This window comes from Trichosurus vulpecula, chromosome 2, assembly GCF_011100635.1.
Source record: "Trichosurus vulpecula isolate mTriVul1 chromosome 2, mTriVul1.pri, whole genome shotgun sequence".
NCBI classification, from domain to species: domain Eukaryota; kingdom Metazoa; phylum Chordata; class Mammalia; order Diprotodontia; family Phalangeridae; genus Trichosurus; species Trichosurus vulpecula.
In genome coordinates this window covers 329,027,496-329,053,919 of record NC_050574.1, presented here as the reverse complement: position 1 = coordinate 329,053,919, position 26,424 = coordinate 329,027,496, and the positions used below count along the sequence as shown (strand labels likewise).

General features: G+C 43.1%; 1 protein-coding gene across 1 annotated transcript; it reads left to right on the top strand.

Annotated features, from left to right (window-relative positions):
• Window positions 1-366: 366 nt before the first annotated feature.
• Window positions 367-18,522, top strand: MUC20 (mucin 20, cell surface associated). Its single transcript, XM_036744091.1, has 5 exons — window positions 367-448; window positions 11,981-13,624; window positions 13,739-13,852; window positions 15,336-15,427; window positions 18,323-18,522. The coding sequence occupies exons 1-5, from the start codon at window positions 367-369 to the stop codon at window positions 18,389-18,391; spliced, it is 2,001 nt and encodes a 666-aa protein (XP_036599986.1). The 3' UTR covers window positions 18,392-18,522.
• Window positions 18,523-26,424: the final 7,902 nt, after the last annotated feature.

The following is a 26,424-nucleotide window of genomic DNA, read 5'->3' as shown; positions in this document are numbered from 1 at the left end:
ATGATTGTCCAAAATAGCATCTCCGGAGTTTTCTGTCTTATTCACCTTTCCCAGACACAGAAATGAAACTTATGAGTATCATTTTCCCCATCTTATAAAACAGGAGAAATTACAGTCACAGAGGACGTAGGAAGCATGGGGGAAAGGAGAGGCGGGGGTAGGAACGGGCCAGTGTCCAGCCTTCGGGGCCCTAACCTGCCTGCTCCCAGCTGGGTGATGTGAGATCAGCCGGACTCAGCCTGCGGAAGCAAGCGTTTGGGCATACACAGCCTGGTGGAGCTACACCTGGGCTGCCCCACCTCCTCAGGATTAAGGAAACAGGAAAGAGGTGGCAAGAAGGAGCAGGGCACCTTAGGCAGAGGCACGATGGGCTCCCTCCTCCGGGAATCCGGCTTGCTTCTCCTCTTCTTACTTTGTGCGATGGGCAGCACCACCAGGAGCAGCATGGGTAAGGGCAAGAACAGTTTTTTCTCTGAGACTGTGGGTGCTCCTGCATTTATAAGACGGTGGGGGTGGGGGTGGGATTATATATGTACCTGTGTCTCTGCATGCATATAAGACTTTAAAAGTTGAGTAGGGGTGTGTATATAAGCTGGAGTGGGTGATGTGAGTGCAATCTGTGTCACCGCACAAAAGTATTTTACCCTTTGGGATTGTCTATTTACTGTAACAGAGATAGATGATGTGATATGTGATATAGGAAGGGGAGAGACAGAGAGAGACATATATATAGAGAGACATATATAGAGAGAGAAACATAGAGAGACAGAGACACAGAGAGACAGATGGAGAGACAGAGAAAGACATAGAGAGAGGGAGGGAGAGACAGAGACAGAGAGACACATAAAAGGAAGGAGAGAGAGACAGAGAGACATGGAGGAAGAGACAGAGAGAAGGAAGGAGGGAAAGGGAAAAAAAGGGAAGCAAAGTGAGACACAGAGACACAAGAGAGTCAGAGAGAGCATTTGTTAGGCATCTACTATGCTCCAGACGCTGTTTTAAGCACAGCGAGAGCCCAGATTAATGTGTGCTTACACATGGACTCATGAAGAACCTATACAAGGAAGGGTTAAGTATTCCTGAAGCTGGAGAAGACAACTAAACCACCTTCTACCTCCTCCAAACCTATTCCTGGGCACTGGATTCTTTTAATCTGGTTTGTGAAAAGCCCAAATATTACCTGGGGGAAGTGGGTTATGTTGTGGGGGAGGGAGAGGTAAAGAAGGAGGAAGAGGGGAGAGAGAAAGAGAGAGAGAGAGAGAGAGAGAGAGAGAGAGAGAGAGAGAGAGAGAGAGAGAGAGACACTTTGCCTTCCCAAATCCCATGTGGATTGAGAATGACCATAGGTTGGGTTAAGATTGGAGAAATTCCAATGTATTCCAATGTATATGGATTATGACGCTATTTGATTGAGAGGGAAGGGGATTTGAATATCTGGCAAAGGAACTTGGACTTTATTTAATACGTTATGGGGAACCATTGAAAATATTTTAGTAGGGGAGTGATATGGCCAGATCTACACATAAGGAAAATTATTCTGGGAGTTGTAAGAAGGATAGATTGGATGAAGGGGAGAAGAGTAGAATTGGGAAGACTTGTGAGGAGGTGGTTAGAATAGTCTAGGCAGGTGGAGATGGAAATAGAGACAAGAATGAATATTTGACTGATCAGACAACAGTATCTGGAGAATAAGATGGTGCTACCCAGATGAGCTGGAAACATTGGTAGGGGACATTGGGAAGAAAGTCAGGGCTTTTAGGGAATGGTGAGGCTCAGAAAGCATGAGGAAGAGCTCTAGGGCGTGGGCAGCTCAGGGGCTGTGAGGTCTCAGCTGACCAAGGGAACTGTGTGTTTGGAAGGCTAGTGCAGAAAATTTCTATGGAAAGAATCCAATAAACCTCCTGAGTCAGGAGTGAATTCACTGGGAGGTGGGGGTTGGGGGAGAGGGATAGAGAGACAGTTTCAATATGGGATTAAGGGGGTGGACCTAGGACCCTGATGGGGAAGCTAGGTGGCACAGTGGATAGAGCACTGGGCCTAGAGTCAGGAAGACTCACCTTCCTGAGTTCAAACTTGTCCTCAGACACTTACTAGCCATGTGGCCCTGGACAAGTCATTTAACCCTGTTTGCCTCAGTTTCTTCATCTGTCAAATGAGCTGGAGAAGGCAGTGGCAAACCACTTCAGTATCTTTGCCAAGAAAATCCCAAATGGGGTCACAGAGTGTCAGACACGATGAAAAAACGACTGAACAACAGCTAGGGCCTTGACAGAAAGAACCTTATTTTCTCAGTACCCGAGGGAGTATGTGAGTGGGGCTAGGAGGCACATAAAGACATAACTATGGGTGAGGAGGAGAATTTTTAACTGAGGCCTGGATGTTCCCAAGTTTAATTTAGTTCAATTCAATAAAATATCGATTAAGCACTTATTATGTTTAAGAAGTAAAAAGTGGGAAACAGTTGTATCCAACTCTTTGTGACCCCGTTTGGAGTTTTCTTGGCAAAGATCCTAGAGTGGTTTGCCATTTCCTTCTCCAGCTCATTTTACAAATGAGGAACCTGAGGCAAACAGGCTTAAGTGACTTGCCCAGGGTCACACAACTAACAAGTGTCTGAGGCCAGATTTGAACTTAAGTCTTCCTGACTCCGGGGTGGGAGCTCTATCCACTGAGCCACCTAGTTGCTCCAACCAGCATTTTGTAGAGAAGCTTAATTGTTACAAAATGAGGCCTCAGAGTCATGGCTAGTGAGCTGGCCTTAGAGCCAGAAAGACCTGGGATCTCAGTTCTGTTTTTCACATGTGCTGGCTCTGTGACCCTGGGCAACTCTATGCCTATAAATTGGAGACCAGTTACTGCTCTGTATTGGCAGAGGGAATTCCCTTATCAAGAGTTTTCTTCACCAACAAAAAACACAAATCCAGTCCAAAAAACATAGTTGTACTGTGCTTTGCCTCAATGTGGGGTAATGTCCCCAAATGCCCCAATGTGATCATGAGAGAAAAGTACCTTCAGTATGGAGATGGGAATGAAGGAGATTTCCTCCTCTTTGACTATTAAACGTCTATTTATTCTTTAAAGTCCAATTCAGGTGCTGTTTCCTTCAAGAAACCTTCCCTGATCCTCTTGGTTTGAAAATATTCTTCCTCACATACTTCTATGTGGGAGTAGAGGGAGAGACCCTCCAATGTGGGATGACAAAGACTTGGGACACAAAAGGCTGATGCCTGGGAAGTTTTCTTTCCCCTTCCCTTTAGAGGTAGGGGAGGTGTTTGATAGCTCCTTATTTTAACTAATTATGTTTGATAACTAGGTGCTATGAAAGGCAGTTGTTTCTTCGCGTTTGCATCCGAGAAAATGAATAGAAATCTGAGCACCTGGTTACACTAATACCAGGGGTAGGGGTGGGGATGGGAATCCTGACAGCCAAGGTGCAGATGTTTTGGGGGAAGGAGAGTGAAAGAGGGCTTGTAGTCAACTCCGTCAAAGCCCTCCAAGTATCATGTTAGAGCAAGAAGAGACTGCTAGTCATTTTTTTTTTAATTTTGAAAAGGAGGAAATTAAGACCCTAAAGAAGAGAAACCCAGAGAAAAGGCCATTCAATTTTTATGGAACTAACACTGAGCTAAGGTGGAGCCCAAACGCATAGACTCATTTCCTCAATCAGTAAGCATTTATTAATTATGAACTATCTGTCAGACACTGTGCTAGTGGCTGGAGACAAAAATAATTCATTCCTATCCCTAGGAACTCTCATTCTTACAAATTCACAGAAAGGATCTTAGGGACATTTGTCCAACTTCTTCATCCTACAGAGGCTCAGTTACTGTCAGGATTGGCACCAGAATGGGTCTAGGGCCTAGGGTCAGGAAGGTCTGAGTTCAAATCCTGCCCCAAACACTTATTAGCTGGGTGATTCTGGGCAAATCATTTAGGTACTATCTGCCTCAGATTCCTCATGTGTGAAAAGGAGCTAATAATAGCACCCACCTCCCAGGGCTGTTGTGAGTATCTAACGAGATGATATTTGTGAAATGTGTAAAATGCTTAGCACCATGTCTGGTATATAGTAGGTGCTTAATAAATGCTTGTCCCCTTTCCTTTGCCGACTCCCAGTCCAATGCTCTTTATGACAGATTGTTGAAACTGGACAGCTTGGCCCTCCTCACCTTCCCAATCCTTTTTCCTTTGGAGAACATAAGTAGAGTCAACAGAACTTTAAATTCTCTGTGCTGCGGTAAGCTGTCCCGGGACAAAAAGCAGCACTTGGCTGTGGCCGTGCCCTGGGTAAACTCTAGGACGGCAGCCTCCAGGGCTCCCAGAAACACTGGGACTACCCCAGAATCCAGCATGGCTCTGCATCTGTCAAGTGTTTGTTGAATGAATGAATGAATGAATGAAGCTGCTCTATGTGTGAAGCTAGCCCCGCTGAAATGAGCAATATGGGACCGTCTCTGTGACTTCCCCAACCTGCATTAAGATTAGAGCCTGAGATTCTCTTCTAGGGAAGTAGAATAACGCTTCGTGACAGTCCGCTGGCATGAGACAGTCTCCTCTGGGAGAACACAGGGTCCTCCTGTTGACCCTTGCTTTCTCCAGCTGGGCCCACAGTGTACTACCTAGCGTAGATACAGCTGTCTATAGGTTAAGTCTTTGTCCAGGTACCCAACTCGTGTCCAAGGACAGACCCCTGGGCCAGTCAGAGACCCCAGAGACATCCAACCCCTTAATGAGCTCTGGTGCCGAGAAGAACAAGGTAAAACAACAGGAAGCAGTTCAATGCAAAGCTTTATGGCAAGTAATGGGGAAAGGGAGAGAAGAAACAGGGACCAACATACAACTGAAGCCCACACACTAACACAGGGCAGCGCTCATCGGGGAGCACAGGAACCCCAGTCCAATCAGTAGGAAAGGGGTGCTCCAAAGTGTCCTTTGGAGAGTGGGCTTATCTTCTGATTTTGGGGGACCCCTTTGAAGCTGGCCAAGTTGTATAGGAGGGGTCAGGACAAAATATTATTTTCTGTGGGGGAGGGCTTCTTATTAGGGGAGAAAAAAAATCAAGGCGGTAATAAATTAAGTATTGATTGAGGGATAGAGCTGGACCAACCTTTGAAGAATGTTATTGTCAGCATTTTTCCATGAGTATGTTCTATAAACTTACAGCCTCCCTGAAGGGGACACCATCAGGGTAGGTTGAGACCACCAGGCCTGATCTTATAACAAATAGTTTGTACACTTTAGATGACTGAGGATGAGCACGTGATGGGGTGGGGAGAAACGTGGATCTTCTTGCTGCTGCTTCGGATGTTATTACGTATGGTGGCAGGACTCCGGCTGCCGTACAAAGAGGCAACATGGGGTATTGGACAGAGAGCTGGCTTTGAAGCCAAGAGAAACCAGGGTTCAAGTCTGGCTTCTGACACCTCTTGGCTATGTGACTTTAGCAAATCACTTAACTTGTGGATTGTAGTCTCTGCAGCTCTCTGGGGCTGTGAGCTGCAGAGAAGGGATTGACCCATATTGGCAGAGGGAATTTCTTTGACCTGTAAATACAGGTCCAAACCCTATCAGCTAAGTGGGGTGGTAGATTGAGAGCTGGGCCTGGAGTCTGAAAAACCCGAGTTCAAATTCAGACTTACACACTTACTAGTTATGTGACCTCAAGCAAGTCAGTTAACTTCTGTCTGTCTCAATTTTGCCAACTGTAAAATGGCATAACAGTAGTACCTACCTTCCAGGGTTGTTGTGAGAGTCATTGAGATTATAATTGTAAATCATTTAGTATAGTGCCTGCTACATAGTAAGCACCGTATAAAAATATGGTATTATTATTATTATTAATAATTATTAATTATGTGACCCTGTGCAAGTGACTTAACCTCTATCTGCCTCAGTTTCCTCAACTGTAAAATGGGATGATAATAGCACTTACCTCCAGGATCAAATAAAATAATAATTGTGAATCATTTAATGCAGTGCCTGGTAATAGTAAGTACTATATAAATATTAGGTATCATTATTATTACTAGATATCATCATCATTATTATTAGCTATGTGGCCCTGGGCAAGTGACTTAACCTCCATCTGCCTCAGTTTCCTCAACTGTAAAATGGGATGATAATAGCACTTACCTTCCAGGGTTGTGGTAAGGATCAAAGGAGGTATTTGTAAAGTGCCTGGCACACAGTAGGTGCTTAATAAGTGCTCATTTCCTTCCTTCCTCTCCCTATTATTATTATTAATGCTGCTGCTGCTTACATTTGTATAAGGCTTTATCGCTTGCAAAGCATTAACATTATCCAGTGATTCTCACAACAATTCCATGAGGGAGCCAAGGAAGTTGTTAGGATCCTCGTTTTAGACATAAGGAAACTAAAAGTTAAGTGACTTGCCCAAAGCCACACAGCTAATGAGTGGTAGAACTGGGAGGAGAACCGCAGGTCTAGTGTTCTTGTTGGAAAAATGCAGGGGAGAAGCCATGGGTGATTATTTCTGTTACAGGGTCTCTGGCAAGAGCAAAGTTACTCAGTCAGCTGAACAATCACTGGGGGAGCCTCCTGCTTGGGAGCTGCCCTGGGCTGGGGGCTGGCTTGGCCTCAGGCATGCAGTAAAACTGAAAAAAGCATTTGTCTGTAACTTTTCTTTTGTAAATGAACTCTCATGTAAATTCACCAAATAAATATTACATTCAAGTTTAAAAAAAAAAAACTGAAAAAAGGAGGCAGGAACCCTCAGCCCCTGGTTATCTTGTTGTCCAAACAATAGTCAGCAGGTAGAGTGGAATAACCAAATATTCATTAAGTGGCATCGCGATCTACAAACAAGTTTAGTTATCCTATTAAGGTTATTGTTTACCATTATAGTGTGAATAAAAACTAGTATTTTCAGAAGAAAAAAAACATTTATTAAGCACCTACTATTTGCCAGGCATTGTGTTAAACTCTGGGTATACAAAGAAAGGTGGAAAAAAATCCCACAATACTTGTTCTCAAGGAACTCACATTCTTTTTTTTCCTCTAGTCATCTTCTATTGTTCTTTAAACATCATTTATAGTATTTTTTCCAATTACATGTAAAGATAGTTTTCAACATTCATTTTTTCTAAGATTTTGAGTTTCAAATTTTTCTCCCTCCCACTTTTCCCTGCCCCCTCCCCAAGATGGCAGACAGTCTGATATAGATTATACATGCACAGTCATATTAAACATATTTCCACATTAGTCATATTGTGAAAGAAGAAACAGGACAAAAGGTGAAACCCACAAAAAAAAACAACAAAAAAGTGAAAACAGTATACTTCAATCTACATTTAGACTCCATAATTCTTTCTCTGGATGTGGATAGCATCGTGAATCTTTTGAATTGTCTTAGATCATTGCATTGCTGAGAAGAGCTAAGTCAATCATAGCTGATCTTCACTCAATGTTACTGTTACTATCTATAATGTTCTCCTGGTGCTGCTCACTTCACTTTGCATCAGTTCATGTAAGTCTTTTGAGGTTTTTGTGAAATTTGCCTGTTCATCATTTCTTATAGCAAAATAGTATTCCATTACATTCATATACTACAACTTGTTCAGCTATTCTCCAATTGATGGGCGCTCCCTCAATTTCCAATTTTTTGCCACCACAAAAAGAGCTGCTAGAAATATTTTTGTACATGTAGGTCCTTTTCCTTTTTTATGATCTTTTTGGGATACAGACCTAGTAGTGGTATTGCTGGGTAAAAAGGTATGCATGCTTTGATTGCCCTTTGGGCATAAGGAACTCACAATTTAATGAGAGAGATGATGTAAATATATAGGAGCTCACAAGATACATACAGAGTATATTAGGGCAGTTAGGTGGTGAAGTGGATAGAATGCTGGGCCTGGAGTCAGAAAGACTCATCTTCCTGAGTTCAAATCTAGCCTCTGACAATTACTATCTGTGTGATCCTCACTTAGGCCTGTTTGCCTTAGTTTCTTCATCTGTAAAATGAGCTGGAGAAGGAAATGGCAAACCACTCCATCTTTGTCAAGAAAATCCCAAATGGGGGTCACAAAAAGTTGGACACAACTGAAAAATGACCTGACAACCCATCTGTGTGATCTGAAAGGGGAAAGGAAAGGGGGCGGTGTGCCAGGAAAGGCCTCCTGCAGAAGATGGGATTTGAGCTGAGCCTAAAGGAAGCCTGGGAAACTGACAGCGGGGGGCAAAGGGGGCAGAACATTCCTTGGGGGTCAGACAAATAATGCAAAGGCACAGAGACAGAAGATGAAATATGGAGTTTGAGGAATAAGCAAGGCAGAGGAGAGAGATACCAGGAGTTAAATCTTGGGGTTTGGGGGTGTTAACCATCCTTGGGGATACCGAGCAGGTAGGGGTCTGAAGGGAGGGCAGTCAGGGTGGCATTTACCGTTTTTCAGTGCTAGGTAAGCATCAGCTCCAGATCGGGCCCTGGGGCTATTGAAGCCATTGTAGCTATGTGACTGAGGCTTGGTGTTTCGCAGGTAACACAGGAGGCACTGGAGTTTTTGGACTCTAGCCTTACAAGGTTCACTCTAGATCTGGTCAGATGGGAAGGACAGGAAGACAGCTTCAGAGGGGTTAATAATCTTACTTTGTTCTAGTTTAGTCTCCTCAAAGGGAGCTGCTGACGATGGAGCACACTTTCATTCCCTAATCACCCTTCTCGCAGGGGTGGGCAAGAAGGAGGGGGATGACTACCCCTACCTCTCGATGAGGTCAATCAAGACAAGCAAAGCCTAAATTCCCTCAAGTCTCAATGAGGACCAGTTGAAGCAGATACATGCATTCCTCTAAGCATTACCCAAATCCCAAAGAATTCCCCCATGGATCGCCCTGTGGATTCCCCACTCACTGACCAGAGCCCACTTGCTTTATAGGGCAACAAAGAAGGCATCTTGCCAACATTAAGCTCACAGGTTAACTTTAGCAATACTGTCATTCTGCATAGGCATAGTAAATACCACATCATGTCACCCACATCTCACAGCACAGCCTCATAGGACTGTCTATCACTATGATTCTAGGCATTACTGTCTAGGATCCTTGGGGCTATTCTGGGAGTTATTATCTAACAACTGGAAACTAGACATTGGCATGGCCATGGATCCTGAAAGACTAAATTCTAAAAGGATAACAAAATCCTCCTTACTTACACTTGGGAAAGACATGAGCCTGTTTCCTCATTCATGAAAGGAGGAGCTTGGACCAAATGACATCTAAGGTTCCTTTCAGTCCTAACAGATAGTTTAACTAAGACCCTTCACCAAGCAAGGGAAGGAATAAATGTTCTTCAGTGATTTTTCTGAGCTCCCCTCTCCCCCACCAAGAGAACCAGGTTTCTGCTTAAAAGTTGATGAAAGTCAGGTGGTGCCTCTCCTGAATGACTGAAATGTGCCATCCAGTCTGGATTCTACTCTGAGAATCTTGGCAATCTTGGCTAGAAAAAAATTAAAACCATCTCAATCAGGTTCCTCTCTGCCCCATTTGGCCTTCCCCTTAGAGACCAAGTCACTTCTAACTTTGAAAAGAAGAAAGTTGTCCCCTGGGTAGGCCTAGCCCAAGCTGGTTCTCTGTTTAGGGGAAAACAGAAGTGGGGGTCCCACTTTAAACTGGTTAATGAGCAGGTGCTCTGGAACTAGAAATGATCACATTCCTCAACCATGCCTTAGTTGGGACTGGGAGAGGTCTCCTTTTGAGGAAGTTTTGACAAAATAGGGAAAAGTATGGATTACAGAGTAATATTAATTATCTAATGATCCATCATAATGTTGATTTTCCTCACTATTATGTGCCAGGTGCTATGCTAAACACTGGGGATACAAGGGAAAGGGAAAGGGTCCCATAGTATAATGGGGGAGACAGTGTGTGACCATTATGTACAAACAGGACACATACAGCATAAAGTGGAGGTAATCAACAGAGGAAAACACTAGTGCAGGATAGCTTCCTATGGAAAGTAAGAGTTTAGTTGGAACTTGAAGGAAGCCAGGGAAATGGAGGGGTAGAGATGAGGGGGGAGGGTTTCTGGCATGGACAACAGCCAGCTTGAGGGCAGGGACTGTCTTTTGCCTTTTTTTTGTAGCCCAGCACTTAGCATTGTGTTTATTGATTGATTGAGTCTGGAGATGGAGTGTCCTGTGTAAGGAACAGCAAGGAGGCCATTGTTACTGGATCCAAGAGTACTTGGGGTAGGTGGTGGGGGGAGATGCAGTTAAACAGTTGTAAGAAGACTGGAAAGGTAGAGGAGGTACAGATTATGAAGGGCTTTGAATGCTAAACAGAAGGTTTAATTTTTAATTTTATATTTGAATAACGAGCTCATGGGACTAGGTACCATGTAACTCTTCCATAGGCTTCATAGACAGAGAAACTCATGCATGACAAGAGACAGGCACACTTGACTCTAAGTAGGCCTGGATGGTGTGATCTCATTGGTAGGTTAGCAGGGTCTGTTTGCCTGAAATATCCCCTCCAGCCTGGTGACACAATGTCTGAAAGCCCCCTATTTGAGAAAGGTACTTTCTTTTGAGCTAAGTGGGGGTTTTTATGTTTGTTGTTGTTGTTTGGTCGTTTTCAGTTGTGTCCAACTCTTCCTGACTCCATTTAGGATTTTCTTTGCAAAGATACTGGAGTGGTTTGCCATTTCCTTCTCCAGCTCATTTTCCAGATGAGGCAATGGAGGCAAATAGGGTTAAATGACTTGCCCAGGGTCACACAGCTGGGTTTGAACTCAGGTCTTCCTGACTGGCATGCTATCCAATGTACCATCTATCTGCTCTGAGTAAGTATTACTCCTTCCTATAATTTTCTGTCTCTTTTTTTAGATGAGACATGTAATTTCATTGGTATGTCAAACCCCCAAAGAGGAAACTTCATTTACCAATATAAATTAGTACTTGCTGCTATTGGACTTATAGACTTGGAGCAAGACTTTTCAACCTTCTTCGTGTCTTTGGCAGTCTGTTGAAGCCTATGGATCCCTTCTCAGAATAATGATTTTTTTTTAAATAATTAAAGGAAAAACTAAATTTTAGTTAGAGGTTAGTGAAAATAAAGATATATTTTTCCTCAACCAAGTTGATGGATACTCTGAAATGTAACTGTGGATCCCTTGGGGATTTGTGGACCCCTAGATGAAACACTGAGAGGGTAAATGACTCACCCAGGGACAAACAGCCAGGATCTGTCAGAGACAGGACTTGAACTCAGGTCTTTTTGACATAAAGGCAGTGATCTACTACATCACATTGGCTCTCTCTCTAATTTTCTTTTACATTTTGGGGTTGCTAGATGGTGTGATAGAGCACCAGCCCTGGAGTCAGGAGTTCAAATCCAGCCTCAGACACTTACTAGCTGTGTGACCCTGGGCAAGTCAATTAACCCAACTACTCAAAAAAAAAGTTCACTTATTCCTAGAGTATGGACTGTAATTTGAAGGTCCGCATGGATAAGTTCTGAGAAGCTTATCAACAGATTAGAAATATTTTTTGCCCATGGCATTTCATGAAACCATTGACTAGGGGTGTGATTTAGGGTGTATTGGTGGACAAGCTATCTGTACAATGTCACTGCATTGAAAAGTTGTGTGTGTGTGTGTGTGTGTGTGTGTGTGTGTGTGTGTGTAAGAAAGAAGCATTGTATAAAGAAGGGGGGACAGTGAATAAGCTTTGTTTGCATCACAATTTAGCTGAGGATTCTGCTCTGCCAAGCTGAACAAATTTTTTTTTCCTTTTTAATAGTATGCTGATGAAGTCTTTGGTATACCTTCCCTATTTGCTCAGATGTACAACATAGGCAGGACTTTGTCATTTTGCCATCTCTGTAATTCCCCCAGTACTTCGTACATGTTTGATGAATGAATGAATGTGAAAACAAGGGCCCTGCTTCCCCAGTTACTCAGAAGATAAAGGAGGGAACATTTGTAAAGCTTTTTCATCTTCATGGCTGTAAGATAGCAATAATCTCCCAGACACTGTCTTATCCAACACAGGTCCAGATGTCAACAACACAGACCGTTTAGTGAAAATCAAAAACACAGAAATAACAACAGTAACCCCTGGACGACCAACCACCTCAGAGAGAATCTTTGGGACCACTCGACTCTATGAGACTTCAGCTGTCACCCACACTCCCTTGAAATCCAAAACATCTCTAGCTTTTGAGACCTTGGCACTAGCCAGAACTGCCTACAAAGCGGAGACTAAGATAGCCAAGTCCTTTTCCCCAGTGGAGACACTGATGATAACGGATGCCCTGGATGAAACAGAGACCACAACCCTACTGGAGAGCACCAACCCCACCATTCCCTCTGTTACAATTGTCTCACAATCAGGGACAGCCATAGGCAAGACTCACAGCCAACCTAAAACCTTGACAATGGCCTCTTCTACTACAGGAGCAGAGATGGCCACAATGGAATCTCTCGCAAAAGCTGAAGCTTGGCCTAGGATGAGAATCTTCCAAAAAGTAGTCTGGAAATCACTAATGGAGCCACCCCTGCTTCCTCTTCCAACCCACCGAAGTCATGGAAAACATGGACATCACTCCAGAGGACACTATGACTCCTTACAGTCTGTGACAGGTGACCCCTGGGCTTCCCCTTTGAACAGTAGCATCCCAGAAAACTATGAAACCAGCACCAAGACCCCCACTTTCACTGAGGCCATGACCACAACAGATACTTTCACAGAATCAGAGATCTCAAACTCTTTTAGGACCATTGTCCTTGAGGAGACCTCTGGAATAACGATACCCCAAGGAACAGAGACTGTCATCATAGAAGAAATAATACCCTTTACACTCGTGGCTGAGTTCACTGAGATAGCAGATATAGCCAGCAACACCAGAGAAAGAGAAGGGACCCCGGTCAAGACCACAACCCTCCTTGAGACTTTGACTACAGTCAGTCCCTTTACAGAAGCCACCATGCTGACAAGCAATCTCATTGATACCTTCCCTCCAACTGATAGCACCCCAGAAATAAAGACAGTTACTGGTGTAACCCTGCCCATGGTCTATACCAACTCAGAAGCAGAGACTACAACCCCTGAGAAAGATACCTCTGCTGAGACTTTGGGTGTAGCTGGCAATAACTTGGAGCCAAAGACCATAGGTGAGGAAACAACCTTAACTGGTGACATCACAGAAAAAATCGGGATTAGAGCTAAGACCACCGTTCTCCCTGTCTCAAAGACGATCGACAGCTCTACAGAAGAAGGGATCTCAACCTTCTTAAAGACTAATTTCTTTTCTGAGACATCAGCTTCATCTTCCTCAGCTGAAGAAGAGTCGAACGCAGCTGTTGAGACATTGACAACAACCAACACAATCACCATGGCATTATCAACCACAGCTGAAACTCCTACTGCAGTTGAGACTTTTGATACCACAGGTAAAAATGTAGAAACAGCCAAAATGGCAACGGACACCTTGAGTACGATTTACATTCCTACCACAGAAGAAGCTACAGCTCCAATTGAGACAGCTGTCTTCACTGAGGTCCCAAGTGCAGTTACGATCTCCACAGAGGACAGGTCAACAGTAGCCAAATTCACCACCCCCGCTGAGTTTTCACACAAAGTCTATACCACCACAGAAGGGACAACAGCCCCAGGTAAGAGCTCTACCCTCCTGAGACCTCTGCCAGTTAGTACAAAAGATATCACATCCCCTCTGTCTAATAACTCTCTTCTCTCTATCCACTCGACTGCACCCAACACCATCATAGGAATAAATTCCTCCCAAGACAAGACTTTAACCTCAAGCCAGATCCCAGCAACAGTCTCAATAGGAAAGCATACTGCCACTGCCCTGGTGAATCAAAACACCAAAGCTGACTCCAGTAAGTACTTATCTCCACTTAACAGAGGAGTAATTAAGGTTCTGTGGCTAGCCTAAGGTTACTCTGAATCAGTAGAAAAACCAAAATTTTTGAACCTTGAACTCAAGACTATGACAAAAGTTTACATAAAAGATGCAGTCCTTGGCCTCTAGAAGTCCGTGATTTAACTAGAGATAATGCAGAAGAGATTAGGATAGGCGACAGAAAGTGGTCGAACTCCTACACAGGCCATGCTTTTGAGGACTCATGAAAAAGCCTCCCTAGGAACATCACGAGGGCAATCCTGGGGTTGGTGGGTTGGAAAGAGTAAATATGGAAGGTATTTTGGAATTGAATCTCCTCTGCAGAGCCCATAAAACGTGCTACTGTAGACTACATACAACCCTGAATAAAAATAGGAATTTGAAGGACTGTCTGCCATGTGGAAGTTCTGCCTGACTCTCCAGGGAGGAACAATGCAGGGGCAATGGGTGGAGGGTGCAGACTTCATGTTAGGAAAAGCTTCCTAACATGTAGAGGTATCCAGAAGCAGAAGAGACTTTCTCTGGCTACAGTCAGTTGCCCATTCCTCAAGGAGAGTCCAGATGGCCCCTTGCTGGGGATGCGTAGCGGGTATGTGGTTTAAGTTTACAGTAGACTGAGGTCCATTTCAGCTTTGAGATGCTATGATTCTCAACAACACCCCTGGCCAGTAGCCTTCTCACCTCTACTGAAGATTCATGCTGAGCCTCTTAGAAAAAGGTGGGGGGGGGGAGGGAAGAGAAAATAAGAGGAGAGAGACAGGGAGAGAAATAAAGGAAGAGGAAGGAAGGGAATGAGGAAGAGAGAAGAAAAAAGGGAAAGAGGGAAGAAAGTAGAGAGAACAGAGAGAAAAAGATAGAGAGAAAGAGAAAGGTAAGAGGGAGGAGAGGAAGAGGAAAAGAGAGGGAGAAAGAAGGAGAGAGAGAATGGGAGAGGGAGGAAGAGAAGGGAAAAGTAGAGAGATAGAAAGAGAAGGAGAGAGGTAAAGAGGAAAGAGGGGAGAGGAGAGAGGAAAAGAGAGAGGGAAGGAGGAAGAAAATGAAGAGAAATGAGAGAGAAGAGAGAAAAGGAGGGAGAGGAGAGAAGGAAATCAAAAAGGAGGAAGAGAAGGGAGAGAGAAAGAAGAAGGAGAAAAAGAGAGGAGAGAAATGAGAGAGGGAAAAAGGGAAGCTAGAGAGAAAGAGAAGGAAAGGGAGAAGGAAGAAGAGAAGAAAGGAGAGATAAAGGAGAGAGAGAAAAGAGTAAGGAGAGGGAGAAAGGGAAACAGAAAGAAAGAGACAGGTGAGAGGGAAAGGGCATAAGAAAGGTAGAAAGTGGGCAAAGGGAGAGATCCTATATTCTGAGTTAATTAAGGTAGTTTGCTATTACATGTTTTGGGGATTACTCAAGCATTTTTTGTAGGTTAGAATTTATAATCAGAACTTGACTAGATCTTCATTTTTCTGTTGTCTCTAATGCACAGGTCACGATGGAGGCTTTCTCCTCCTACGGCTGGTTGTGTCCTCCTCCCTGGACCTCACCGATCATAAGGTGGCAAAGGAGTTCCTGCATAAGGTGACAGGGACATCCCCGGGCAGGTGGTGGGAACAGGGGAAGAGAGAGGAGAGAGAGAGAAGCTCTTGGGGGCTTCAAGCTAAGAGCTGGAGGGACAAGAGAAGAAACTGCGAATGATGGCATCTGGGTCCTCGATGGAGGATAGAGAGCTGCAATCAGAGACTCTCAGCTCTAAGAAAGTAGAGCTTTGCCCCAAGCCTGAGCTAGTCGTTGGAGAAAGTGGGGCCCTAGGAATGTTATGATTATGATGAAGCCAAACAGGCCAGGCTGTGAAATGGGAGACAGATAGGTGGTTACATGTAAAAGAAGTATTTATTGATAGTCATATTTCCAGTGGAGAGTCAGGTCCTGTGGATTCCACTGAATCCACAATTCTACTGGAGACACACCTACATTAAACAATGTATGAGTGATCTAAAAATAATATATAATTCAATTCAACAAACATTTAAAAAAACCCTCAATTTTACTTTATTTTCAGGTTTGTATTCTCTCCCTCCCATTCCCCTAGCCTCCAACATTGAGAAAGCATGGAAAACTAAGCCTCCGTTAAAAACATGCATAGTCAAACAAAACAAATTCCCATTGTCAATGCTAAAAAAAAAAAATTCAATCTGTATTCCGAGTCCGTCACCTCTGTCTCGGGAAATGAGTTGCTGTTTCATCATGAGTTCTCTGGAATGGTGGTTGGTCATTGTGTTGATCAGAGTTCCTGAGTCTTTCAATGTTATTCATCTTGACAACATTTCAACAAACATTTATCAAGCGATAGGCAGCTACCGAGGTTGCACAGCAGATAGAGTTTTTACACTAAACCTCGAGTAAAAACAAGAATGTGAAGGACTGTCTGCCATGCAGAAGAAGGTCAGATCTGCTCTGCCTGGCCCAACAGGGAAGAACAATGCAGGGGCAGTGGGTGGAGGGTGCAGAGAGGTAGAGTAAAGCTTCACATCAGGAAAAACTTCTTAACAATTACAGGTACCCAGAAATAGAAGAGCCTGTCTCTGGCTGCAGTCAGTTGCCCATTCTTCAGTGGAATCAGGTGGACTTGACATTGACACCTCTCTGTGTGACCTTGGGCTTGTCACTTGACCTCTGTTTGCCTCAGTTTCTTCATTTATAAAATGGGGATAATAATAGCATCTATCCCCCAAGGCTGATGTATAGATCAAATGAGAAAATGTTAGTAAAGCCCCTAGTACATAGTACTTCATAAATGCTTGTTTCCTGCCTTTCCACTAATGTTCCAGGCTTTATGACAGAAAGGCAAGACAGCAACTATCCTCAAGGGACTTACATTCTATTGGAGAACACAATATGAGCATGGACAAAGAAATGCAAAATACATGCAAAACAAAATAAAATAACCTCAAGAAAGAGACAACGCTGGGGCAGCTAGATGGTGCAGTGAGTAGAGCACCTGCCCTGGAGTCAGGAGGACCTGAGTTCAAATTCGGCCTCAGACACTTGACACACTTACTAGCTATGTGACCTTGGGCAAGTCACTTAACCCCAATTGCCCTGTCCCCTCCCCTCCAAAAAAAAAAAAGAGAGAGAACACTGACTCCTGGGAGGAACAGGAAAGGCCTTTGTAGTAAGTAGTATAAGGACTACAGTCTGCATCTGCTAGGGCTTCTGAGTGGCAAGTGTGAGGAGGAAGTGCTTATAGATAAGGAACACTTAAAATTGTTAAAGATTGCAAATCTTGGGGCACACGATCTCTCACATTTGTAGAGTATCATACAATTTGCAAAGCACTTTAGGTATACATCTCAAAACTGTGACAATAACCACCTCAGTATAGAGCTGGGGAGACTGAGGCTCTGAGGAGTGAAATGACTGGCTCCTACTCATAAAATGAATGTGGTGGGAGAGTCAATACTAGGTGGCTCAGTGGATAGAAGACTGGACCTGGAGTCAGGAGGACCTGAGTTCAGATGCTACCTCAGGTACTTCCTAGATGTGTAACCTTGAACAAGCCATTTAACCTTTGTTGGCCTCAGTTTTTAGAGACGATTGGTCATAGTGCAGTGGATGGAGAGCTGGACCTGGAGTCAGGAAGACCCGAGTTCAAATCCAGCTTCAGACCCTTACTGTGTGACTCTGGGCAAGTCTTAACTTCCATTTGCCCTACTTTCCTTTCCTATAAAAAAAGGATCATAAAAACATCTGCCTCCCAGGGTTGTTGTGAAGATCAAATGAGATGATATTTGTAAAGGATGCTTAGCCTAGTGTCTGTCACATTATTATAAATGCTTATGTTTATTATTCCCCTGCCTTCTCCCACTCAAACCCAGGTCTTTTGATTTCTAGTGCAGGGCTGTTTCCACCATAACACACTTCCTTATGGTGTGCTAAGAAAGACTAAGAAGTTTCTGGGAGGGAATTTCATATCTGTTGGACAATTTAGTGCCCAGGGGACCTTGATCTGTTGTCTCTAAAAAGATCCTCTAAAAAGGATCTTTCTTTCCCATTCTCTGCTATAGGGTGAGTACCCTCTTGCTTTGGTCCCAATAAGCAATGCAGTGGTCACATTGGACCTGGGTGCAAGAAAGAAAGGAATGAACCAAAATTAAGGTCACCATGTCTCTCACTCCCATGGGACTCAAGGGGACTTTGCAGGTGGTTTCCTGGGAACCAAGATTGGGCAGCATTGGCCTAGTAGTCTGGAAAAATAGCCATAAATTCAGACCATTGGGTGGGTCAAGTTCTCCATAGCAAACCTTGAGACAGAGCTTCCAGGGATTGGTGCATTTCCACATGATGTCGTAAAGGGTAAATTCAGAGGCAGATTTGATTGGCTCAGCCTCTAACAAGGTGTTGGGAAGGTAGTATAGAGAAGAAGGTGCCTTGATGAGTTGGATGGGTAAGTAATTGACTTTTTGTCCCCTGCAGCTTCATCAGGATCTGCAGGTGCAGGTCCCCTACACCCAAATCTCCTTGGTGAAGGTCACCAGGGTGTGAGGAGTTGTTAGCAGCATCCTGGAGAGTGACTTCAGTAAAGAGAAAATAATGCTGCTGATAATCTATATCTCCACAAGCAGGACCGCAGGCCACATTTTTGTGCAAAGGTGTTCCTGGAAGGTCCCAAAAGAAGCCACTATCTTTAACCCCCTACCTCCACATAGACTGGTACAGCATCCGCCCCATACAGCTGGGGGACCTCCCCTGAAGGTTCTGGGCAGAAGATCAAAGACACTTCCTTGGGCACATATATAAGTATTTTAATAAAGGGCTATTTTTCCCCGGTCTGCATTTTGTTGTGATTTATTATAATTGGGTATCACTGGGTGTATTTGGCCCATACAGGGTTCTGTGGAATTAGGATTCATGTACTTTGTGGTACTGGGCATGTATAGCTTTATTCCCCCTCTCAAAGAGATCTTTCATATTCAATTTAATTTAATTCAACAAGCATTAAACACCTTCTGTGTGCGGAGGATTGTACTACCTGCTTGAGAAAATACAAAGTTTAGATAACATCTGAACCTTGTCCTCATGAAATTTCCACTAACTATAAATTCCTATTCTTCTCATAGCTACCTAATTTATATGTATATGTGTGTATGTGTATATACACATATATGTATATACGTGCATATATACATCTCCATATATATGTAAATAAAAGTTGGAATGGTGTTATCTGTTATAGTCCAGTTGAAAGAGCCCTGAATTTGGAATCAGAGTCTTTGGTTCTAGTCCTGGCTCTCTGTGTGGCCATGGACAAGTTTTTAACTTCACTGGATGCCAGTTTCTTCATTTGTAGGATGAAACAATCAGACTTAAAGACAAGCTCATAGGAACTTAGAACAGGGAGCTTGCATTTCCATAGTGTTTTAAGGTTTGCAAAGTACCTCACATATGTGTACAGTGGTAGTAGCCACAACCTTGGAAGGTGACTCCATAGAGAATGTAAACTACCTTGAGTCAATGTAAACAGCAAAAGAAGCTCCAACTATCCTATGGGAGAACCTGCACATGGTCCTGGGCCATCCCTGGCACTATACCTTCTTTTTTTCTGTTTCTGTATAATACCTGGCCCAGCCTAGAGTTGGTGCAGGGAGCCATTTTACTTTGTCCTACTGCCTCCCAGGACAATTGGCCTCTCATGAGTAAAACTCCCCAATTAACCCTAATAAAACCTATTAATAACAAAGCTGGCATGGGCCCCTCTTCCTTTGGTATCTCAGTATTCTCTCAGAGGGTACGCCACCCTACAATTGGCATAATTAGGGCAGAACAGATCTGCCCCCTTATAATCTGAGCTAATCCTTACAACCTGCTGAGACATGCTATTATCCCAAATTTATAGGGTCAAAGAGGTTGTCATACCATGCCTAGGTACTAGGTACACCTGTACTAGGTAGAGCTAGCAGATATCGGAGAATGGATTTGAACCTTACAAAGAAGTAACCTTCAAGGTCCCTTCAAATCCTAAATCTATGATCTTATGATCTCTGTAAAATAGATAAGGCAAATTCATTCAGCCTTTTTAGAATAGGGGATGGGACTAATTGGTCTCTAAGGTCCCAGGTATAATATTCCATGACTCTATAAAGGGTATTTACTGAGCATTTTCTAAGTATAAAATGCTATAATAGACACACACACACACATATTCACACACATACATACACATACACACACCCCTAAGATACGGTTACTGTCTTTTTATATATGAAGAGTATGACTAGAATAGCTTAGTCAATTTAAAGTTAAAGCCTTCATACTTTGAAGACGTTTCCCAATGAACTCCCCATGAATACAACCTTGAGTGCTTTGATCACACCTGGCCCATTGACGTTACTTTGAAGATTGATAGAGTCTTGGCATTTGGGGTGATCGTTGGAGTTACAGGGCCTGTGTGGATTGGAACCATACCCTTGGACTTGGTCTTGGAAAGGGAGCAGAAAGAGGACACAAAGGATGCATGGGCAGAGGCCAGAAGTGAGAGATTATACACAGAGAGAATGAACTTGAGTCCATGGCAGGGACAGGGGAGAGAGGGGGCATCAAACTTAGGGAATCTCTGGCACATAGTAGGCATGTGATAAATGCTTATTGACTGACTGACCCCAGATATAGCTGCTGTTGAAAGGCATTGACGGAGGGGCCAAGGAGTTCCCAGAGAAGTGATTATGATCATCCTAGGAGAGGAAGAAACCACATGGCCTGAAACACAGCAACAGGAGGGGCAGTGGTGGAGGGTGAGGAGGGGCGGGAGTTCCCAGATTCTGCCTCCTCGAGAGAGGAGAGAGAGAAAACTCCTGGACCATACAGGAGCTGGAGCTGAGGAGTAGTGAGGGACAGAACCATAATGTGGACAAGCAAACGTAGCCCTTGTCCTCTATTAGTTCTGTGAATTAGAAAGGAGTGAGCATCTCGAAAACTAGTTTCTTCCTTTTTTACTGGAGCTTTAACTGCAAGAGAACACTACATGTCTAAAGTTCCTGTTATGTGTGTATATATACTACATATACATATATGTATATATATGATCCTTAGTTTACATATTTTTTACCCCCATTAGAATGTAAGCTCCTTGAGGAGCAGAACTTTGTTTTTTTTTCCCTTTCATCAAGTGCTTGGCATGGTGCCTCTTGTACAAAGTAAGTGCTTAATAAATGCTTTTGACTTAATTCTAGAAGTTCTTGGGAAGTGGGGTTCCCCACGATTCTCTATCAACCTCAATTGTTTTGGAAAAGCTTCAACCAGTGGGAGCACTATCTATCTGGAGGACTGGTTGTAGGACTAATGGAATAAGATCTTTCCTGTCCATTAATAGGCCTCACGTAGAGCCCTGATGTAGAGCCAATTAGGCTCTGGGCCATGGGGACTTCCATGCCTTTCCAATTAAGTAGGTTTCCAAGCTTCCCAGCACTAAGGCAATCAAGTGGAGTCCATGTTTGGAAACTGTACATATTATATTGTGAGGGCAGAGAGAGGCCTTTGGAGAGAGGAACTTGGTGGGGAGGCTTGACAGAAAGAATGCTTAAGATGTCAATGCTCCCTGGATTGGTGATGAGTACCTTGCTAAATCTTGCCTTCTGGTATCCCAATAGTGATATTGTGAATAAATGTTTTGGTTTGGGCTTGAATGAAGAGAGTTTATTATATTTTGCAGACCAACCCTGAATATACATATGTATATTCATAGCAGCTGCTTTGAGTATCACATTGTCATTACGCTGGTTTAGATACCTGGGTTGGGAGACCTAGGGCTAGTTGAAGAGGGAAGAAGAACTATTTTGACTGTTTGAGGGCTTAGGTGTAAGTTCTTTATGTTTTGCATTTTTTTGAGGGGTCCAGGGCTTTCTGCTGCACCAAGAGAGTTATATAAAACAGAGTAGAGAGGACAAAAGTCTCTAAGACCAGAACTCATTCTAGGTATAGCCAGGGTATTTAAGAGGGAGAGACAACACAACTATTGCTAGTGAATCTGGGAACATCTCTAACATACTGTAGATGCAGAATGTTCAAATGCTAGGGGAAATAGAAGGGATGTTGTGGTAAGGTAGTATGGCTGGGACCCTAGGTGTATTGTTTCTTTTGTGTCTGTGTGTCCTGCTGATGTGCCTGTTTCTGGAGGGGTGTAAAGGAGTATGTGTTCTGTGTGTTTCTGTAAGAGGGCCTCTTGTATCTTCAGTAGTATTTGAGGACCAGGAATGGACAATCCTTAGGGAGCATGGTGAACTTGTGCTTTCAAGTTCGGTGGAAGTATCTGAGCAGTATCTTCTCTGCCTACTCTTGACCTCTGAAGAATTACATTTAAAGGTACTATTTGTATTTGACCAAGTGTCCTATTTATATTAAACTTACCTGGGATATGAGTGAAGATGGCAATAGTGAAAGGAATGGTGTTTAATTAATCCAATTTGATTAATTTAGTCAATTCAAATTAATTCAATGTGAACATTTATAGGTTTAGACTGAGTTCTGAGCAATATTTTCTGAGCAAGAAACTCTGAAGACTGACCATAAATAATGTTTAATATTATGCTCAAACACTATAATAAGATTAACATGATGAATATTTAAAGATATACATGGTAATTATTATGCTAAAGGGAAATTAGTCATACATGTTAAACAGTTTATATAAATGACTATAATTAGTATCATTTTTGTACAATCAAACTACAATTTAATCTCTTTTCTCATTCTCTTAATTCTCTAGTATCTATCATCAGTCATGATTTGAACAGTTTTGTACAGCTCAATCTTCTCACACACACACACACACACACACACACACACACACACACATACACACATAGAAACATAAGCCCTGGATCTAACGTTATAATTTCCTGAGTTCCCTGCTTCCACAAACTCTCTTGCCCACTTCATTCCAAGGATGAAGCTCTATTTTTTAAATGTTTTTTTAAAAATTTTAATTATTATTTATTTATTTAATATTTTTAGTTTTCAGCTTTGATTTTCACAAGAGTTTGAATTACAAATTTCCTCCCCATTTCTACCCTCCCCCCGCCACTCCAAGATGGCATATATTCTGATTGCCCCATTCCCCAGTCAGCCCTCCCTTCTGTCACCCCACTCCCCCTCATCCCCTTTTCCCTTACTTTCTTGTAGGGCAAGATAGATTTCTATGCCCCATTGCCTGTATATCTTATTTCGTAGTTGTATGCAAAAACTTTTTTTTGAACATCTGTTTTTAAAAATTTGAGTTCCAAATTCTCTCCCTTCTTCCCTCCCCACCCACCCTCCCTAAGAAGGCAAGCAATTCAACATAGGCCACATGTGTATCATTATGTAAAACCCTTCCACAATACTCATGTTGTGAAAGACTAACTATAGTTTTCTCCTTCCTATCCTATCCCCCTTTATTCAATTTTCTCCTTTGACCCTGTCCCTTTTTGAAAGTGTTTGCTTTTGATTACCTCCTCCCTCTATCTTCCCTCCCTTCTATCATCCCCCCTTTTTATCTCCTTCCTCCATCTTTCCTGTGGGGTAAGATATCCAATTGAGTATGTATGTTATTCCCTCCTCAGGTCAAATCCAGTGAGAGCAAGATTCACTCATTCCCCTTCACCTGCCCCCTCTTCCCTTTCTACAGAATTGCTTTTTCTTGCCACTTTTATGCGAGATAATTTACCCCATTCTCTCTCTCCCTTCCTCCCTCTCAATATATTCCTCTCTCATCCCTTAATTTGATTTTATTATTTTAGGTATTATCCCTTCATATTCAACTCACCCCGTGCCCTCTGTCTATATGTATGTGTGTGTGTGTGTGTGTGTGTGTGTGTGTGTGTGTGTGTGTGTGTGTATGTGTGTAGTCCCTTCAGCTACCCTAATACTGAGGTTTCATGAATTATACACATCTTTCCATGTAGGAATGTAAACAAAACAGTTCAACTTTAGTAAGTCCCTTATGACTTCTCTTTCTTGTTTACCTTTTCATGTTTCTCTTGATTCTTGTGTTTGAAAGTCAAATTTTCTACTCAGCTCTGGTTTTTCACTGAGAAAGCTTGAAAGTCCTCTTTTTGGTGAAAATCCATATTTTGCCTTGGATCATGATACTTAGTTTTGCTGGGTAGGTGATTCTTAGTTTTAATCCTAGCTCCACTGACCTCCAGAATATCATATTCCAAGCCCTTCAATCCCTTAATGTAGAAGGTGCTAGATCTTGTGTTATCCTGATTGGGTTTCCACAATACTCAAATTGTTTCTTTCTGGCTGCTTGCAGTATTTTTTCCTTGATCTGGGAGCTCTGGAATTTGGTGACAATATTCCTAGGAGTTTCCTTTTTGGGATCTTTTTCAGGAGGTGATTGTTGGATTCTTTCAATTTTTATTTTACCCTCTGGCTCTAGAATATCAGGGCAGTTCTCCTTGATAATTTCTTGAAAGATGATATCTAGGCTCTTTTTTTGATCATGGCTTTCAGGTAGTCCAATAATTTTTAAATTATCTCTCCTGGATCTATTTTCTAGGTCAGTGATTTTTCCAATGAGATATTTCACATTGTCTTCCATTTTTTCATTCCTTTGGTTCTGTTTTATTATATCTTGATTTCTCGTAAAGTCGCTGGCTTCCAGTTGCTCCAATCTAATTTTTAAGGTGGTATTTTCTTCAGTGGTTTTTTGGACCTCCTTTTCCCTTTGGCTACTTCTGCCTTTCAAGGCATTCTTCTCCTCATTGGCTTTTTGGAGCTCTTTTGCCATTTGAGTTAGTCTATTTTTTAAGGTGTTATTTTCTTCAGTATTTTTTGGGTCTTCTTTAGCAAGTCATTAACTTCTTTTTCATGATTTTCTCACATCATTCTCATTTCTCTTCCCAATTTTTCCTCTACTTCTCTAACTTGCTTTTCCAAATCCTTTTTGAGCTCTTCCATGGCCAGAGACCAGTTCAGGTTTTTCTTGGAGGCTTTTGATGTAGGCTCTTTGACTTTGTTGACTTCTTCTGTCTGTATGTTTTGGTCTTCTTTGTCACCAAGGAAAGGTTCCAAAGTCTGAGTCTGAATCTGAGTCCATTTTCACTGCCTGGTCATGTTCCCAGCCAACTACTTGACCCTTGAGTTTTTCGTTGGTGTACAACTGCTTGTAGGTAATAGAGTACTTTGTCCCAAGCTTGAGGGGCTGTGCTGTTGTTTTCAGAGCTATTTCTGCACAGCAAGCTCTGCCTCACTAGCGCTATTCCTCCCCCAAGAACTGCCAACCTGGACTGGACTCAGATCTAAGCAGGCTCTGCACTCCCCCTCTGATCTGCCACTTAATTCCTCCCACGAGGTGGGCCTGGGGCCAGAAGCAACTGCAGCTGTAGTTCTGTAGCTGCCCCACCTCTGCTGCCCCCAGGGCAGTGGCCGAACTGCAAACTCCTTTCACTCTGTCCCTCCGCAGTTTTTCCCACTAACCTTCTCTGTTGTCTTTGGTGTTTGTGGGTTGAGAAGTCTGGTAACTGCCACAGCTCACTGATTCAGGGCGCTAGGGCCCATTCCACCTGGCTCCCAGTCTGATTGGTCTGGGCGCAGCCCACGCTGGGCTCTGCTCCCAGCTCCGTGTGATAGACCCTACCCAGAGACCATCCAGGCTGTCCTGGGCTGGAGCTCTGCTTCCCTCTGCTATTCCATGGGTTCTGCAGTTCTAGAATTTGTTTAGAGCCATTTTTATAGGAGTTTGGAAGGTCCTTGGGGGAGATCCCTAGGCAAGTCCCAGCTCTCCAGCTGCCATCTTGACTCTGCCCCTGATGAAGCTCTTTTTACTACAATGAACTACTCACCAGTCACTGAAGCATCTATTCCTTTTCTTCATACTACCTCCTCCCTGTCACACCCCTTGAGCTGAGATGTACTACAAAGTACTCTATTCTCTACAAGCAGTTATCCACCAATGAAAAACTCAAGGGTCAAAACTGTGGATGACCTTCCGAAAAGCCAACAACATGATCATTACACTTAGAGTAGGGTTATGGGAAACCCACATCAGGCTGGGAGCAGTGACACTGGGGAAGGAAAAGGACATTTTCTTGGGAACTATACCTTAGCATTTGAAAGACTTGAGATATGGGAAAGTGGGACCTGTGCGCAGGCAGAAAAGGCTCCAGGTCCAAGGGTTACCAGCAGGAATAGTCCGCTGATGATGAACTATGCTTCTTTAAGTTCTAAAATATAGTACAAAGACAGTTGCAGTCAGTTAGGTTCACCCAGGGAAGTAGAGTGTCACTCGGGGTAGAGTGGACTGTGTACCCCTGCCCTTCCCCAAAGTGCCCATTTAAGACATGTAGGTTATACTTGTCTTCTCAGCCATGAAAAGCAAAGTCAGAAATGGAATCCTTAGCTTTTGAACCCATGAAATTCAAGAACAAATTGATTTAAATAGATTTCATTTATTCAGAGGTAAACCCAAAGAGCATCATGTGCAAAATATCATCCAAAGTGCATTGGCCCATTACCCCAAAATGAGTCCCATTGGGTGTATACACATGGGTGTGTCACTTTGTGGCTTGTTTCCCTGCATGTATATTGATATGGTGTGT

Bases quoted from the DNA above. Each gene is read 5' to 3' on its own strand.
- MUC20 (XM_036744091.1), top strand. From the start codon at position 367: ATGGGCTCCCTCCTCCGGGAATCCGGCTTGCTTCTCCTCTTCTTACTT. The intron at 449-11,980 runs GTAAGGGCAAGA...ATAATCTCCCAG, and splicing joins CACCACCAGGAGCAGCATGG to ACACTGTCTTATCCAACACA. The intron at 13,853-15,335 runs GTAAGTACTTAT...TCTAATGCACAG, and splicing joins AAACACCAAAGCTGACTCCA to GTCACGATGGAGGCTTTCTC.